Consider the following 18,183-nt stretch of genomic DNA (forward strand, 5'->3'; position numbering starts at 1 on the left):
CAGAAGGAACCTTCTCTGTTGCTCTTATTTGAAGTAGGTTTGTTATTTGTTTGAGTGCCTCTACCCTTTGATTTGGTGGCAGGTTTGGCTTGCCATGTCTTGTTGGTAGTGTATGAAAATGGAATCTGTATCCTTTTGTCTATTATGTCCAGTATCCATTTGTCCTTTGTAATATTGTGCCAATTTTGTGAGAATAAAGATAATTTTCTGCCCAAAGGTGCTTCTAATTGAGCCCTGGATGGCAGAGTCAAAGTCAAGTCATTGAGATTGTCCCTGCGGAGCAGTGGAAGGTCCTGCCCCACCTCTCTGGTTCGGAGGCTGCCATTGACGTCCTCTGTAGGAGCCTCGAGTTTGCCCTCTACCTCTGCCACGTCTGTTTTTGCCTCTTTGAAATTTGTCTGTGTCTGGAAAGGACCAATGCTTAGAAGGCCAATTCCTGCTGAATCTTGGAGGCTGTACCTGGAGGAAATCTTTGACTGTTTGCACTGATTTTGCCTTTTCCTCTATTTTCTTCAAAACCTCTTGTGCAGTAGCACCAAATAGCTTATGTTTCTCTAGTGGTACGTCCAAAAGCTTAATTTTCACATGGTCTGGCAATGTTTGTTCCTTTAACCAAGCATGTCTGCATATGACCGCACCTGTCATTGCTGCTCTACATGAAGCTTTCAATGCATCATATCCACACTGAAGGAAATGGTTGCTAACCTGCTGAGTATTACGAACCAATTCCTGTAACCCCTTTCTATCTAATGGTTCAGGGGAAGCCAATTTCTTTTGCAAGTCATCCAACATGTATTCCTGATACTGAATCATATGAAATTGACAATTTAATGCTTGCATAGAAAGAGTGGAAGATGTATATACTTTCTTGACCCACCTTTCTAAAGCCCTAGAATCTCTTTCCGAAGGAAGTGGATTCTTAGCAGTAGTGGAGGAACCCCCTTTAGGCCCCTGAGAAATAGTTTCAGGGTCAGCAGTATGGCCCTTGTACAGAAATTGATGTGTGTCTGGGACCCTGTAGTACCTGTCTGGCTTGACAGGAGCAGGGGGGAGGGAGTCAGGGGAAACACCAGATTCTAAGTACACATCATCTAAAACATTTAAAACTGGAGGAATAGCTAAGGGTCTATGCTGAGGTAGCTTTAAGAATTCCCTTAACCTTTTCCTAGAATCTGAGTATTCTTGGCCTTGCCATTTGAAGTGTTCCCTCATGGAATGAAGCATTTCCCCAAAGGAAAACTCCTCAAGAGGAGAAGCAGAGGGAATGGATTTCCTCCGCATCAGAATCCTCGTAGGCCGGGAAGGCCTCGTCCTGGTAGTCTGAATGTGCAGAATCACCTGAGGCCTCATCGGAGGACTGGGGATCTACCTGCTCAACCCTAGGCCTCTTGACAGAAGGCGGCTGATAGCCTCTATCTGGATGTGGCTGAGAACCCCTAATTAAAGAAATAAGGTCCTCAGCTAAACTTAAATTTTGAGAACCAGATGTAGATCCCAGAGAAACAGATCTTGGAGGGAGAGACTTAGCCTGTTTGGCAGCCTTAGCACGTGTGTAGGCCTTAATGGACAGACACTGGAGGCCTGGCAGCCCCACGTGCTGGAGTAGTCTTATCCACTGAAATGGTGTCAGAAATATCCTGGGCTACAGTCTCAGAGGGGAGAACAGAAACCGGCACCGAGCTGGCCACCGGTACCGAAGTAACCGGTGGGGTGGTGTCGTCTGTCTGTAGCGGTTGTGAAACCGGCTCAGAAGAGACTGAGACACTCGCGGTAGGCCTAAGCGTGGTGTTGGCCGAGACCGCGGGTGTCGGTCCTTATCCTTCCGTTTTTTAGGTAAATGTGCCGTCAGAAGCTGCGACGGCATGGTATAACAGAAATCTTCCCCAAAATAATCCTGTGCAAACTCTGACCGACGCCTAAGAGTGCGTGTATTGAAAGAAGCACAAGCTGTGCAGGCCGAGACATTCTGTTCTGGGCCTAGGCAGGGTAAGCAGTAAGAGTGGAAATCCTTATGAGGTATTTGTTTCCCACAAGTTAAACAATTATTAACTTTTACAGTTTTATCTGACATCGGCTGAGGCAAGAAAAGGTCCTCAACGGGGTACTTAGCTTTTTTGAAGACTTCAGTAGCTGAAAACACAGGAGCTGGCAGACCGGCACTTGCGAACTGCTTCTGCTTCGGGCGCCGCTCGGCAAGAAAGACTGAAGAAGATGGCGTCGGCTGACGCTTTTATACCCCAGACGCTCTGACGTCGGGGAAAGGGCGACATCAGCCGGACCCAGACTTTGGAATCCGGCCGACCGAAGGGCTGCCTGAGGCAGGACAACCCATATGTCAGGACTGCAGTTGCATCCTTGAAGGACATCAGAAATTTCAGAGTCCTGATCAGAAGAATCAGAAGGAAAATCAGTCCTAGGTCTCTTAGAGGGGGAAGGGTGGCTTCCCCTGATTAGAGTAATAAGGTCTTCAGCCATTCTTATTCTTTGTTTTTTAGGGATAGGGGCCTGACCATGCAGTCTGAGCGTCTGTTTTCTAGGCATGGATCGAGTTTTAGGCCTTGAAAACGATGGCAGCGGTTTAATATGCACGTCAGTAGGCCTGAATACACCCTCAGAAGCCGGTGCCTGCACAGCGGCTCCGGACCCATCCAAGGTAGAGACATCCGCAGGTTCCATACTTGAGGAAGCATCTCGCGGCATACCGGACTCCGAATGGGTCTCAGTAGAGGCCTGCGAATCTGAAGTAGCGGGTATCAGGGGCTGCGATAGCGCCTCACTGAGTACCGGCGAACTGGCGACTAGCTTAGAAGTGTCGTCGGCAGCTTTGGACCTATGCGGTCTGTGTTCATTTTTGCGTTTTTTCGGAATGTCGGTAGTCGGGTAGCTTACAGAAGCCATTTCTGGATAACTTAACAGAGTATCAAAATATTTAGAAGTGCAAATGAACCGATGACAAATAGTTCGAGGTTTGAATAAGGCACAAAACTGGCAGCGAGGTACATCGTGCAGTACAAATGAAAATCTTTATGAGGTATTTGCTTTCCACAAGAAATACAATTGTTAACATTTACGGACATCGGTTTAGAGCAAGAAAAAGGTTCCCCAACGGGGTAATTAGCTTTGTTGAAGACTTCAGTTCTGAAACCGAAAAAACTACAGTTGTGTACCTACCATAAATGTAGATGTTAGAGTGTATTCACTGTTGCAGTCATTACACTTGGGTTATCCTGCTGGCAGGCTACCCGCAGTCGGCCAGAATTCCAAAGTCTAGGTCGGCGTCGGTTGCTGTCACCTCTTCCCTGACGTCAGTGCGCCAGGGGTATAAAAGATGCAGCCGACGCCATTTTCTTCAGTTTTTCTTGCCCCAGATGTCAGGTGCCTCCAAATAAGTAGGCTAAAAAATTATGCCAAGAAGCATGCATGTACTAAAATAAACATTTCCTTCATCTACAAGCAAATACACCACATAGGTTGTATAGAATAGAGAAGTACAGAAAGTCCCAGCAAAGGAAAGGGGGATGGTGGGTGGGTAACCTGGACTGCAACAGTGAATACAATCGAACATCTACATTTATGGTAGGTACACAACTGTACTATGTTCATCGTGTTTCACTGTTGCAGTCATTACACTTGGGTTGAATCCCAAAGCTGAGGTTGGATGGCTGGGCCTAAACAGGATTAGGAGGGGCTACAAGGCCCTGCAGAACTGCAGTGGCAAAGCCTGCTCTGGCGTTAGAGTAGAGAGGTAAGTGGTAGTGCTTGGTGAAAGTGTGCACAGAAAGTACAGTTTTGTACCTACCATAAATGTACCGATAGGTATGCATCTGCAGTCATCACATATGGGTTGTCCTACCTCAGGCAGCCCTTCGGTCGGCCGGATTCCAAAGTCTGGGTCCGGCGTCGGCCGATGTCGCACTTTCCCCGACGCCAGAGCGCCTGGGGTATAAAAAGCATCAGCCGACACCATCTTCCTCAGTTTTTCTTGCCACAGATGCCAGGTGCCCTCTAAGGAAGGCTAAATTTGGAGAGATGCATTTAAAAATCTAAACATGCACAATAATATAAAAAACAAATACACCACAATAGATTACCCCAGCTAGCTATAAGAGGGGTAAGTACCCAAGAAATACCACAGAGGGGAAGGAGGGAGGGTAAACCTGACTGCAGATGCATACCTATCGGACATCTACATTTATGGTAGGTACAAAACTGTACTATGTCCTTCAAGGATGCATCTGCAGTCATCACATATGGGTAGAATACCATAGCCAATCTGGGGGTGGAGGAACTAAGTAAAGGATGGTGTAGCTAAAATGCCCTGCAGGACTGCCATAGCAAAGCCTGCTCTGGATCTGGAATATAAAGGTAAATTGTAATGCTTGGCAAATGTATGCATGGAGCTCCATGTAGCAGCTTCTAAAATGTCCTTGGTAGCCACCCCTCTTAAGAAGGCTGTGGAGGTGGCTGTGGCTCTCGTGGAAGGAGGTCTAATGTTAGCTGGCACAGTTTTTCCATGAAAGGAGTAACAAAAACGAATGCAATTCCCTATCCATTTTGAAATTGTCTGTTTGGAAATTGCTTTTCCTTGTGTATCAGCAGCATATGCTACCAACAGCTGGTCAGATTTTCTGTAACCTTTAGTTCTGTCCAAGTAGTAGCGCAACTGTCTGTGTATGTCCAGGGTGTGCAGACGTTTCTCCCCTTTGTTTTGTGGATTTGGAAAGAAGGTAGGCAAGTGAATAGCTTGATTTAATGAAACCCTGGATACCACCTTTGGCATAAATGTAGGATTGCTTCTCAATGAAACTCTGTCCTGATGAAAAATAAGAAATGGCTGTACTGCCATAAGGGCCTGTAACTCAGATACTCTTCTTGCTGAGGTTATGGCCAGAAGGAAAACAGTCTTCCAAGACAGGAACTGCAGTTCTGCAGATGCTGCTGGTTCAAAGGGAGGCAGTGTTAATTTTTCCAACAAGAAGTTAAGGTCCCAAGTAGGTAGAGGTGGTTTCCTTGGAGGAATGATGTTTTTGATTCCTCTTAGAAACTGCTTAGGAGAGGATTTGAGAAGACAGGTGGATCAGTGTTGTACTCTGCTGAAATTGCTGAAGCATGAATTTTAATGGAAGAGTAAGACTGACCATTGTGGAACATTTCTGCCAAGTATTCCAGGATATGTGCCATATTCATCACTGTCGCATCTAGACCCTTTGTGGTGTTCCAAATGTGAAATCTTTTCCATTTTGCTGAATATGCCTTTCTTGTGGAAGGCCGGCGAGCTTCCATAATAATATCTTTCACACTCTGGGATAGCTTGTCCTGAGGAGGAGTCAAGGTATTTTCCAGGCTGTTAGTTGCAAGGTTTTCAGGTTGGAATGCAGAGTTTTGTAATTGTGCTGTGTCAGTAGAAGTGGCCATAGAGGAAGAGGCCATGGTTTCGTGCGTGACATGCTCTTTAACAGTGGGTACCAATACTGTCTTCGCCAGTCCGGAGCTATCAGAATCGCTTTTGGGTGCTCTGTCCTGATCTTCAGTAAAACCTTGGTCATTAATGGGAGAGGTGGAAATGCATACAGTGTTGGAGTTCTCCAGCTGAAAGAGAGGGCGTCCACTTTCCATGCTTGTGGGTGGTATGTCCTTGAGCAAAATTTCTTCAGTTGATGATTGTGGGGGGAGGCAAAAAGATCTAAGTCCGGCCTCCCCCATGATTGTGTTATCTGTAGAAAGATGTCTAGGTGCATTATCCATTCGTGTGCATCCATGATATTTCTGCTTAAGCTGTCCGCCAGTATATTGTCTTTCCCTGGCACAAACTGGGATTGTAGCTGTATACTGAGTTTCAAGGAAAGTGCCCATAGATTCATTGCCAGCCTGCAATGAGGGCAGGAATGGGTGCCTCCTTGCTTGTTTATGTACCACATAACCGTGGTGTTGTCTGCCCTTATTAGCAGATGGCCATGATGCAGAAAGGGTTTGGAGGCTTCGACTGCATGTATCACTGCCAGCATTTCCTTTTGGTTTATGTGCATGCGCAGCTCTTTTTGTGACCATAGACCTTGAATGTATCTGCCCTCCATGTGCGCTCCCCATCCATGGTCTGAAGCGTCTGTTGTAATGGTTTGGCTGGCTATAGGTTTGCTGAAAGGCAGACCCCTGTTTGACTGGCTTGCTTGAGCCCACCACAGAAATTCCTTTTGAAGGCATGGAATGAGAGGTATCAAAGTTTTCAGGCTGTGACTGTGTTGAGTCCATAAACTCCTTAGGTACCATTGTAGTTTCCTCATATGTAGTCTTGCTTGCGGAATCAGAAGGATGCAAGAAGCCATGTAACCCAGGGCCTGCAGGATTTGCCTTGCAGTCAGCTGGGTTTGTCTTGTCAGATTTTTGAAGTAATCTGGTAGTTGACTTTGTTTTTCTTCTGTGAGGAAGGCCATTTGGGTAGTTGTATCTAGATCTGCACCCAGAAAAGTTATTCTTTGGGATGGAACAAGTCTTGATCTGTGAAAGTTGACTGTATATCCCAAGGCCTGAAGTAGGTGGATGGCATAATTCAAGTGTTTTACCAAAGTTTTTTGGCTGTCCGCTTGTATAAGGCAGTCGTCCAGATATGGGTATATTTGAATCCCCTGAAGTCTGCAGTGTGCAATTACTGATGCCAGGCATTTCGTGAACACTCTGGGCGCAGTAGATAAGCCAAAGGGCAATGCTGAGAATTGATAATGCTCTGACCCTGCAAGAAATCTGAGGTGTCTTCTGCAACTTTGTCTGATAGGGACATGCAGGTATGCCTCCTTGAGGTCTACAGTTACCAGCCAAGACCCCTTGCCCAGCATGGGAAGGAGCTGCTGTAGAGTCAGCATTTTGAACTTTGGCACAATGAGAAGTATTCAGTGCGGACAAGTCGAGAATAGGCCTCCATTGTTTTTCTTTTCTTGGAACAAGGAATAGTCTGGAATAAAATCCTTGGCCTTGTTCTGAGAGGGGAACCTTTTCTATAGCTTTCATTTGCATTAAGCTGGAAATTTGTTTCAAAGCCTCTGCCCTTTGATTCGGTGGCAGGTCTGGCATGCCCTTTCTTTTTGGTAATGTGTGGAAATGAAACCTGTATCCTTTGTCTATTATTTGTAGTGTCCATTTGTCCCTTGTAATACTGTGCTAAGTTTCTGAGAATAAAGAAAGCTTTCCGCCCAAAGGTGCTTCCAATTGAGCCCTGGTTGGCGGTATCAAGGTAAAGTCATTGAGCCTGTCCTTGTGCAGCAGTTGAAGGTCTTGCATTACCTCTCTGGTTGGGAGGCTGCCATTGACGTCCTCTGTAGGAGCCTCTAGCTTGCCCTCTACCTCTGGCACGCCTGTTCTTGCCTCTCTGAAACCTCTCTGTGTCTGGAAAGGACCAATTCTTGGAAGGCCAATTCCTGCTGAATCTTGGTGGTTGTACTTGGAGAAAATCTTTGACTGTTTGTACGGATTTTGCCTTTTCTTCAAATTCCTTTAGGACCTCCTGAGCCGTGGAGCCAAATAACTTTTGCTTTTCCAGCGGAGCATCCAGCAGCTTTGCTTTAACATGGTCTGGCAGAGATTGTTCCTTCAGCCAAGCATGCCTACTTATGACTGCGCCAGTCATAGCTGACCTACATGAAGCTTCCAATGCATCATAACCACATTGCAAGAAATGGTTGCTAACCTGTTGTGAGTTATGTACCAGATCCTGAAGTGACTTGCGGTCTAGGGGGTCGGGTGAAGACAGTTTTTTATGCAATTCATCTAACAAATACTCTTGGTACTGTATCATATGAAATTGACAATTTAATGCCCTCATAGAAAGAGTAGCAGAAGTATACACTTTTTTACCCCATCTCTCTAAAGCTCTGGACTCCCTTTCAGAGGGGAGAGGATTTTTAGCAGTGGCAGCTGCAACCCCTTTAGGGCCCTGGGAAATAGTTTCTGGATCAGCAGAGTGGGCCTTGTAAAGGTAAAGATGCGAGTCTGGGACCCTGTAGTACCTATCGGGTTTGGCAGGAGCCGGAGGGAGAGAGTCAGGGGTTGTGCTAGAGTCAGAGTACACATCATCAATGACATTCAAAACAGGAGGAATAGCTAAAGGTCTATGCTGAGGCAAATGTAAAAAGGTCCTTAATCTTTTCCTGGAATCAGAGAATTCCTGGCCCTGCCATTGGAAAAGCTCTCTCATGGTGTGTAGTGTCTCCCCAAAGGAAAACTCTTCAGGAGGGGAGGCCGAGGGAATAGATTCCTCTGCATCAAAATCCTCGTAGGCCGAAAAAGCCTCCTCCTGGTGGTCTGAGAGAGTAGAGCCATCAGAGGCCTCATCTGAGGAGTGGGGATCAGAGGGCTCAACCCTGGGCCTTTTGTCTGGAGGTGGTTGACAGCCCCTGTCCGGATGAGGTTGAGAGCCCCTAATTAAGGAGATAAGATCCTCTGCTAAGCTTAGAATCTGTGAACCAGTAGAGGGTCCCTGAGGGATAACCTTGGGAGGCAAAGCTTTTGAGAGTTTAGCAGCTTTAGCCCTGGAGAATGCCTTAATGGACATGGATGCAGGAGGCCTGGCAGCACCACGTGCTGGAGTAGATTTGTCTAAAGGAATGGTGTCGGAAGGTTCCAGGACACCAGTTTCTGTTGGAAATTCAATAACACACTCAGCCGGGGCCTCCGGGACTGAGGTAGTCGGTTGAGCGGTTTCGGTAATTGGAAGTACCAAGGACTCTGTTTCAGGCGAGACAGAGACACTCGCGGTATGCCTGGTCGTGGTTTCAGCCGAAACCGCGGCCCGCGTGTGTCGGTCCTTGTCCTTCCGTTTCTTAACTAAATGAGAAATCGGAGTCTCCGACGGCATCTTATACGAAAAACTAGCCCCCAAAAATTCCTCTGCAAACTCCGCCCGACGTCTAAGAGTGCGTCGGTTGAAGGAAGCACAGGCTGAACAGGCCGAAACGTCGTGGTCTGGGCCTAGGCAGGGGAGGCAGTAAGAGTGGAAATCCTTATGAGGTATTTGTTTCCCACAAGTTAAACAATTATTAACTTTATCTGACATCGGCTAAGGCAAGAAAGAGTCCCCAACGGGGTACTTAGCTTTTTGAAGTCTTCAGTAGCTGAATTACAGGAGCTGGCCGACCGGCACTTGCGAACTGCTTCTGCTTCGGGCACCACGCGGCAAGAAAGACCGAGGAAGATGGCGTCGGCTGATGCTTTTATACCCCAGGCGCTCTGGCGTCGGGGAAAGTGCGACATCGGCCGACGCTGGACCCAGACTTTGGAATCCGGCCGACCGAAGGGCTGCCTGAGGCAGGACAACCCATATGTGATGACTGCAGATGCATCCTTGAAGGACATCTCCAGGTTGCAACCTCTAGAATGTCTTTGGTTGGTACTCCTCTGAGAAAGGCTGCTGAAGTGGCTGCTGCTCTGGTTGAATGCGGCCTAATGCCCTTAGGCACTGATTTGCCATGTTGTGAATAGCAGAAATGAATGCAGTGTCCTATCCATTTTGAAATAGTCTGCTTTGAGATGGGCTTTCTTTGTGATCCTGCAGCATAAGCTACAAACAGTTGCTCAGTTTTTCTGAAAGCTTTTGTTTTGTCCAAATAGAAGCGCAGCTGTCTGTGTATGTCCAAAGCGTGCAGAAGTCTCTCCCCTTTATTCTGGGGATTTGGATAAAATGTTGGCAAATGAATGGTTTGGTTAAGAGCCACACTGGATACTACCTTTGGCATAAAAGTTGGGTTTGTCCTTAGAGAAACCCTGTCCTGATGAAAAATGATGAAAGGTTCCACTACCATTAATGCCTGTAACTCAGAGACTCTTCTTGCTGAAGTTATTGCTAGGAGCAGAGCAGTTTTCCATGATAAGAATTTCATATCAGCTATATTGGCTGGCTCAAAAGAAGGCAGTGTGAGCTTTTCTAAAACAAAATTGAGGTCCCATGTAGGTACTGGTGCTCTCCTTGGGCGTCTTATGTTTTTTGCCCCTCTGAGGTACTGTCTTAGTAGTGGATGAGAGAAAATAGAAGGTTCCGTATTGTAATGAGCTGAAATGGCAGCGGCATGGATCTTAACTGATGAGAAGGATAGGCCTTTGTCCAGCATCTCAGTTAGGTATTGTAAAATCTGAGGTATATTTGGAACAAATGGTTCGAGTCCTTGTGCCTAGTTTCAAGCACAGAATCTCTTCCATTTTTCTGCATAAGATTTCCTAGTGCCGGGCTTCCTGGCTTCTAAAATGACATCCATAACAGCTTTAGAGAGAGGTGTGGTCTGAGTGGCTATATTCTCTGCCATGCAGCCAGACTTAAGGTTCCAAGTTGACTGTGCAGAATCTGATTGTTTTGTTGAGTCAGATGATGAGGAATTTGAGGTAAAGCCCAGGCTAGGCCTTGAGACAAGCTCTTTAGGATTGGGTAGCAGTGCTGGCGTGGCCAGTCTGGGGCAATCAGAATAATTTTTGGCTTCTCTTGTCTGACTTTTAGGAGCACCTTGAGAAGAAGCAGTGGAGGAAAGGCATAAACTGTCAGTGTTTTCCAGCTGAATGAAAGAGCATCCACTTTCCTTGCTTGTGAGTGATAAGTTCTTGCGCAGAATCTCTATTTGGCAGTTGTGAGGGGAGGCAAAAAGATCTACGTCTGGGCATCCCCATTTCCTTGTTATCATGACAAAGACCTGTGGATTTAGTTTCCATTCGTGAGGATTTTTCTTTCCTGGCAGGAATTGTGCCTGCAGATGTACTTGACAGGTCAGTGCTGTGTTCCACAAAGTCATGGCTTGCCTGCAGAGGGGGTAGGAATGTGTGCCCCCTTGCTTGTTTATGTACTACACAACTGTGGTACTGTCCATCTTTAGTAATAGTTGTCCTGGATGTAGTAGATCCCTGAAGGCTGTCAGGGCATGCTGTACAGCTAGCATCTCTTTTTGATTGATGTGAAGATGCATTTGTTCCTCGGGCCACATGCCCTGCATACATTTTCCTGCCATGCGTGCCACCCCCCAGGCATAATCCAATGCATCTGTTGTTATTGTCTGCCTGGCTGTGGGTAAGGTGAAAGGCTGTCCCTTGTTGTGGTGACAGGCCAGTACCTACCATCGAAACTCCTGTTGCAGACAGGGAATAAGAGTTATTATTGTTTCCAGGCTGTGGCAATGTTGAGTCCAAACACTTTTTAGATACCATTGTAGTTTCCACATATGCAGTCTTGCATATGGAATTAATAGAACGCAGGATGCCATGAAGCCCAGAGCCTGCAGAAGTTTTCTTGCAGGGAGCTGGGTCTTTGTTGCCATCATTTGAAAGTAATGAGTCAGTTGCCTTTGCTTGTCTGGCGTGAGATAAGCCATCTGGGCAGTTGTATTTAAGCTTGCACCCAGGAATATTATCTCTTCGAGAGGGCACTCGTTTTGACTTCTTTTCGTTTACTGTGTACCATAGGCAAATTAGTAATCTTTTTACAAACGCCAGATGCTTTAGTAGAATGTCCTTGCTCTCTGCTTGAATAAAGCAATCATCCAAGTAGGGATATATTTGAATTCCTTTTTGTCTGCAAAATGCAATTACTGGTGCCATGCATTTTGTGAAGACCCTGGGCGCAGTAGATAAGCCAAAGGGCAGTGCAGAGAATTGGTAGTGCATTGAGCCAGCTATGAATCTGAGGTATCTTCTGCAAGACTGTCTGACTGGGACATGCAGGTATGCCTCCTTGAGGTCCAAAGCAACTAGCCAAGCCTTCTTGCCCAGCATGGATAGAAGTTGCTGCAGTGTTAACATTTTGAATTTCGAACATCCAGGAAAGTATTTAGGATTGACAAGTCCAGTATTGGTCTCCAGGCTTTGTCCTTTCTGGGTACCAGGAAAAGTCTTGAGTAAAATCCTTGTCCCTGTTCTTGCTGTGGTACTCTTTGAATAACTCTCATATCCATGAGAGCAGAAATTTGTTTTTGTGCCTCTGCCCATTGGTTTTGTGGCAAGTCTGGCATACCTTTTGATTTAGGAAGGGTGTGAAAGTGGAACCTATAACACTGAGAAACTATATTCAGTACCCATTTGTCCTGGGTGATCATGTGCCAATTTTGTGAGAAAAGTGCTAGCTTTCCCCCTAAGGATGCTGCCAATAGGTAAGTGCTTGGCATCTGTAGAGGGAAGTCATTGGGACTGCTTCCTATAAGGTTATGATTTGTCTTCTCCTCCTTTGGGGGCTGAAGCACCCCATTGTTTAGGTCTGTATGAGCCTTGGGGCTGAGATCTGCCTCTTTGTGGCCTGTCTGACACCGGAAAGGACCAATTTTTAGAAGGCCAGTTTCTGCTAAATCTAGGTGGCTGAACCTGTAAGAAATCCTTTGTCTGCATTGATTTTGCTTTATCCTCCCTTTTCTTTAACACCTCTTCTGCCTTAACACCAAACAAAGTAACATGCTGTAGTGGAGCATCCAATAATTTTACTTTAACATGATCAGGTAAACTTTGTTCTTTTAACCAAGCATGCCTTCGAATGACAGAGCTTGTAACTGCAGCTCTGCAAGAAGCCTCTAATGAATCAAAACCACATTGCAGAGTATGCTTTCCCACTTGTTCAGCTGCATGCAATAAATCCTGCATTTCCTTATTGTCAGGACATTCTGAGTTTGTAAGCATTTTCTGTTTTAACAAACACATTAGGTATTGTTGATATTTAAGCATGTGAAACTGGCAGTTTAAAGCCCTTACAGCTAAAGTAGCAGAAGTGTAAACTTTTCCCCCCATCTATCCAGAGCTCTGGAATCCCCATCAGAGGGGACAGGGTTTTTTGCAGTGGAAGCCTTAACCCATTTGGGACCCTGAGAAATTGTTTCTGGGTCAGCAGCAGGGCTTTTATAAAGAAAGTTATGAGAGTCTGGGACCCTGTAGTACCTGTCTGGCTTGACTGGTGCAGGGGGTAAAGAATCAGGAGACAAACTGAATTCAGAGAAAACATCAACAACAATATCAATCACAGGGGGGATAGCCAGGGGCCTGTGCTGAGGCAATAAAAGAAAGTCTCTGAGCCTTTTCTTGGATTCTGAATAATCCTGGCTCTCCCAATGGAAATGCTCCCTCATGGTGTGCAAGGTTTCCCCAAAAGAGTAATCCTCAGGCAGAGAGGCTGAAGGTATACATTCTTCTGCATCGGAGTCCTCATAGGGAGGGAGAGAATATCCCTGATCTGAAGAGGAATCAGAGGAAACAGAAACCTGGTCAGAGGAGTCATAGTCAGTGTCTTGCCTAGGTCTTTTATCAGGAGGGGGATGGGAACCCCTGATCAAAGTAATTAGGTCCTCGGCCATTTTAAGCATCTGTTTCTTTGGAATGGATGACTGTCCAGGAGAATGCTGTACTTGTTTCCTTGTCTTTAATGGTGTTTTTAACTTTGCCTTGGCTGCTGTAGTGGACTTAATGGTAAGCTGTGAAGGTCTGAAAACACCCTCAGAAGCCGATGCCTGCTCAGCGGCTCTGGACCCATCTGAGGGAATAGTTTCCGCAGGCCCAATACCTTGAGTTTCCAGAGGCTTAGGTGTCTCCACGTGGGAGTCGGATGCGGCCTGTGGCTCTGAGGTAGTGGGTGTCAGGGACTGCGAAAGCGCCTGAGAACCGGCAAACCGGCGACTGGCCTAGAAGAGGCTTTGTCGGTTTTGGACCTCGGATGCCTGTCCTTTTCTTTGTCTTAGCGTTTTTTATGAATTCCGGTCGTCGGTTGTTCTGACGGCATTATGTAGTTAAATCTTCAGCCAAAGTAATGTAAAGCAAAATCAAACCGACACTTAATAGTGCGTTGGTTGAATCTAGCACAAAACTGACAACTGGCAATGTCATGGTCAGGGCCTAGGCAAGGAATACAGTAACAGTGAAAATCCTTATGAGGTATTTGCTTCCCACAAGAAATACAATTGTTAACTTTTACTGACATCGGTCTGGAGCAACAAAAAGTTTCCCCAACAGGGTACTTAGCTTTATTGAAGACTGGTTCTGAAATTCAATTTCGAAAATCTCAGGAGTCGGCCATCCGGCACTTGCGAACTGCTTTTGCTTCGGGCACCGCACGGCAAGAAAGACTGAAGAAAATGGTGTTGGCTGCATCTTTTATACCCCTGGCGCAGTGACATCAGGGAAGAGGCGACAGCAACCGACGCCGGACCTGGACTTTGGAATTCTGGCTGACTGCGGGTAGCCTGCCAGCAGGATAACCCAAGTGTAATGACTGCAACAGTGAAACACTATGAACATCGAAAATTTCAGGAGTCGGCCGACTGGCACTTGCAAACTGCTTCTGCTTCAGGCACAGCAAGGCAAGAAAGACTGATCTAATGGTGTCGGCTGCATGCTTTATACCCCTGACTACCTGACATCATTGAAGATGAGACAGCAACCGACGCAGGACCCAAGACTTTGATAATCAGGCCAACTGAGGGCTACTGCAAGCAGATAACCCAAATGTGGTGACTGAAACACGAACATCAGAAATTTCAGAGTCCTGATCAGAAGAATCAGAAGGAAAATCAGTTCTAGGTCTCTTAGATGGGGAAAGCTGGTTTCCCTTAAAGTAATAAGGTCTTCAGCCATTATAAGCATTTGTTTTTAGGCATATGGGCCTGACCATGCTGTTTGGATGTCTGTTTTCTAGGCGTGGGTTGAGTTTTAGGCCTTGATGAAGACGATGGCGTCAGTTTAAAATGTAAATCTGTAGGCCTGAATACACCCTCAGAAGCTGGTGCCTGCACAGCAGCTCCGGACCCATCCAAGGTAGAGACATCCGCAAGTTCCATAGTTGAAGAAACATCTCGCCACATACTGGACTCTGAATGGGCATCAGTAGAGAAGCCTGCGAATATGAAGTAGCAGGTATCAGGGGCTGCGAAAGTGCGTCACAGAGTACCGGCGAACTAGCGACTAGTTTAACGAAAGCGTCAGAGGCAGTTTTGGACCTATGCGGTCTGTCTCTGTCTTTATCCTTACATTTTTTTGGAATATTGGTAATCAGATGGCTTACCAAAGCCATTTCTGGTTAGTTATACAGAGTGCCAAAATAATTTGCTGCAAATATAGACAGACGAATAATTCCGGGGTTGAACAAAGCACAAAACCGACAGAGAGGGACGTCATGGTCTGGGCCTAAGCAAGGAATGCAGTATGAATGAAAATCTTTGAGGTATTTGCTTTCCACAGGTAATACAATTGTTAACATTTACTGACATCGGATAAGAGCAAGAAAAGGAATCCCCAACGGGGTACTTAGCTTTTTTGAAGACTTCGGTTCTGAAACTCTAAAACGAAAAGGAGTCGGCCGACCGGCACTTGCAAACTGCTTCAGGCACCGTGCGGCAAGAAAGACTGATGTAACGGCGTCTGCTGCATGTTTTACACCACTGACTACCTGACGTCATGGAAGAAGAGACAGCATCCAACGCAGGAATCCAAGACTTTGATATTCAGGCCGGCTGAGGGCTATCTGCAGGCAGATAACTCAAATGTAATGACTGCAACACTGAAACACGAACATCAAGGGGTGTGAATTAGAGCTCTCAACTCAAGGATAGTTGAGCACCTGTGGCAACAGGTGACATTTTCAGATACCAACTTCTAGGACGGCTGGGTTGTTACCTTCCACTTCTTGAAATTTCTGATAGAGTTCTTGCAAAGAGATCTCTGACTGCATACAGAACTCTCCCAGTCACTCCACCATCTTCCTGGTACAGGCCAGAAATTCATCCCTGGAACCCACAGATGTCAGAGGAAAGCACAACTGGAACCTATGGTAATGCTTCCTGCTGTTCTCCTCTCCTAAAAACTACAAACACTGACATGGGTGTTGGAGGGAGTCAGCTGAAATTTAAGGATGGTAAACTGCAGACCACGGAACACCAGAATTACAAGTGAAATAGGAAGTAAATACTTGAAGCGCCTTCCCTCTGAGGTACAATGACAATGGAATTAGTACATATGTTAATACCAGGGACTGGCAAAAATACTAACAGTTTAATGAATTGTGAACGTTTTAACTGTTGCAGTTCTCAGAGTTTCAGGACCAGCAATTTTGGGTCTCACACTTACGCCGCACAGCCATGTCTTGACTCATAAGGCATACGAACAGGTAGTGTGAAAATTTGCTATTATGCATCAAAGGGAAATTCACAGATGTGTAGCTCGACTGAGATGAGAACTGTGCAAGTGGCAGAAAACTGGAAAGATCAAGGGCTATGCATGCTCTCTTATAGTCTGCATTAGACCTCATGGCATGCCTTACTATAGCAATAACCACGCCTGGGTGTGGGTAATGCTGGATTTACCCACGGTTGGTGTGGTTTGGTCACAAGGGCGAAGCTCGAGTGGCCAAAGACAACCATGGGTAAATCCAGCATTACCCTCACCCAGAAGTGGGTTATTGCTATTATACAATGACATTATTTAAGAAAAAAAATAATTACTTTTCTTAAATAATGGCATTGTATAATGCCTCCTTGCTGCCCTTCCGCAGCTGTCTGGTATTCTGCGGCAGTTCTGATGTACTGCGCATGCTTACGCAGTACATCAGAGCTGTGGGCAAAAGCAACGGAGAAAACAAGACCTCCGTTGCTTTTTACAAACTGTCTCGCTATGTTAAAGAAGTTTAACGTAGCGAGACAGCTTTAAAAAAAAGCAACGGAGAATCTCTGTTGCTTTTTTTAAAGCTTTCTCGCTATGTTAAATCCATTTAACATAGCGAGACAGTTTTGAAAAAAGCAATGGAGAAAGCAAGATCTCAGTTGCTTTTTAAAGGGTCTCGCTATGTTAAATGGGTTTAACATAGCGAGACAGCTTTAAAAAAAAGCAACGGAGATGCTCCATTGCTTTTTTTTTAAAGCTGTCTTGCTATGCTAAACTCGTTTAACATAGCGAGACAGGTTGTAAAAAGCAACGATCATCTTGCGTTCTCCGTTGATGTAAAAAAAAAAAAAAAAAAAAAAAAAAAAAAAAAAAAACAAAGTTATACTAATGGAAAAAGTATTTTCATTACTGTAACTCTGATTTACAAGGTGCACACTGACCAATCAGCATGCAGGTTTTGGAATATTAATGGGGGGGGGGGGTCGTTGTATAATATAAAATACACACACACACTGAATCAACTACTATGAGGAAAAAAATGTGAAAGTGTGGATGACAGAAAAAACTAATAACTGATCCACTAGAGAGGGCCCACAGTGTTGTATCAATAGCTACTATCTAGTACCAACAGAGCCAAGAGCAAAGACCAACCTAGTTCCGAAAAACAGATCAGATAGTTATGGAGAGTATCCACCCTTCAAATTAATGTATCACTGTCTACCCCAGCTTTTCAACAAAACTAGGAAGTACTGCTCGATTACTACGGATTTTAAAACATTGTACGTGCTGATGGAAACAATGCATTTATTCAAGACAATCTCCCTTTTCCTTTATCCTGTATACTCATCCATCATCCTGAACATATGCTAAAAAAATATTTAATCAAGTTTAAGAATTTGCTTTCATGGACCTGCCTTAGTTTGGGCAAACAAGTTCTACAATTCTGAATATTAAACAATCTAGTCACTTTCTCTCACTAACTGATTCATAAAGTATAGCATACACTGCAAAACGAACCAAAGTACCCTTCTGTTCAATCAGTAACTTTACATATCTAGCATGATTACCTCAATCTGCAGCTTGATAGTGTTGTTGGAACTTGCTTGACTGTCTCCCAGCTCTGCCATCCAGATCCAAAACAAGGACAAACCATGGAACTCTAAGAAGTACTTCAGATACTGCTGTGACTGAGTATTCTAAAGAGAGCAGCACAGGGAAAACAAATTAGCTTGCAGTTTTAAATGTGTGAAACTAATATTACAAAAAAAAAAAAAAAAACATTTTTAAGAAGTTACACGACAGTTAAATTTGATCACAATATCAGTTTAAGATAACTGAATATTTACATACACATTTTCTATGCTATATTGCAAGGCATGACAGTTAATCCTGTACTGTTTTCAACTGCTCCCAAACTTTTTCCAAGGATGCCAAATTTGGGCCTACTTTTCTGTCCTTTCATACAAAACATCCTAACTTCAAATTCTTTTCTCCACTCCACCATGTCATTTATCCAGTTATCTGTGTGGAAGAGATGGTAAATTGTGAGCTTCACTGGCTTGGGAAAGATAGCGATTTTACAATAAATATTTG

General features: G+C 45.1%; 1 protein-coding gene across 1 annotated transcript in view; it reads right to left on the reverse strand.

Moving 5' to 3' along the window:
- The window catches only part of SETD2 (SET domain containing 2, histone lysine methyltransferase), a 3,532,865-nt gene that overhangs the window by 1,565,740 nt on the left and 1,948,942 nt on the right, over positions 1-18,183 (reverse strand). Inside the window, exon 16 of the mRNA XM_044066027.1 lies at positions 17,658-17,786. Coding sequence (XP_043921962.1) covers positions 17,658-17,786 — 129 coding nt within the window. The remainder of the gene's footprint in view (positions 1-17,657; positions 17,787-18,183) is intronic.

The sequence above is a fragment of the Protopterus annectens genome, chromosome 3.part0 (assembly GCF_019279795.1).
Source record: "Protopterus annectens isolate FY-2018-M chromosome 3.part0, PAN1.0, whole genome shotgun sequence".
Classification (NCBI taxonomy): Eukaryota; Metazoa; Chordata; order Ceratodontiformes; family Protopteridae; genus Protopterus; species Protopterus annectens.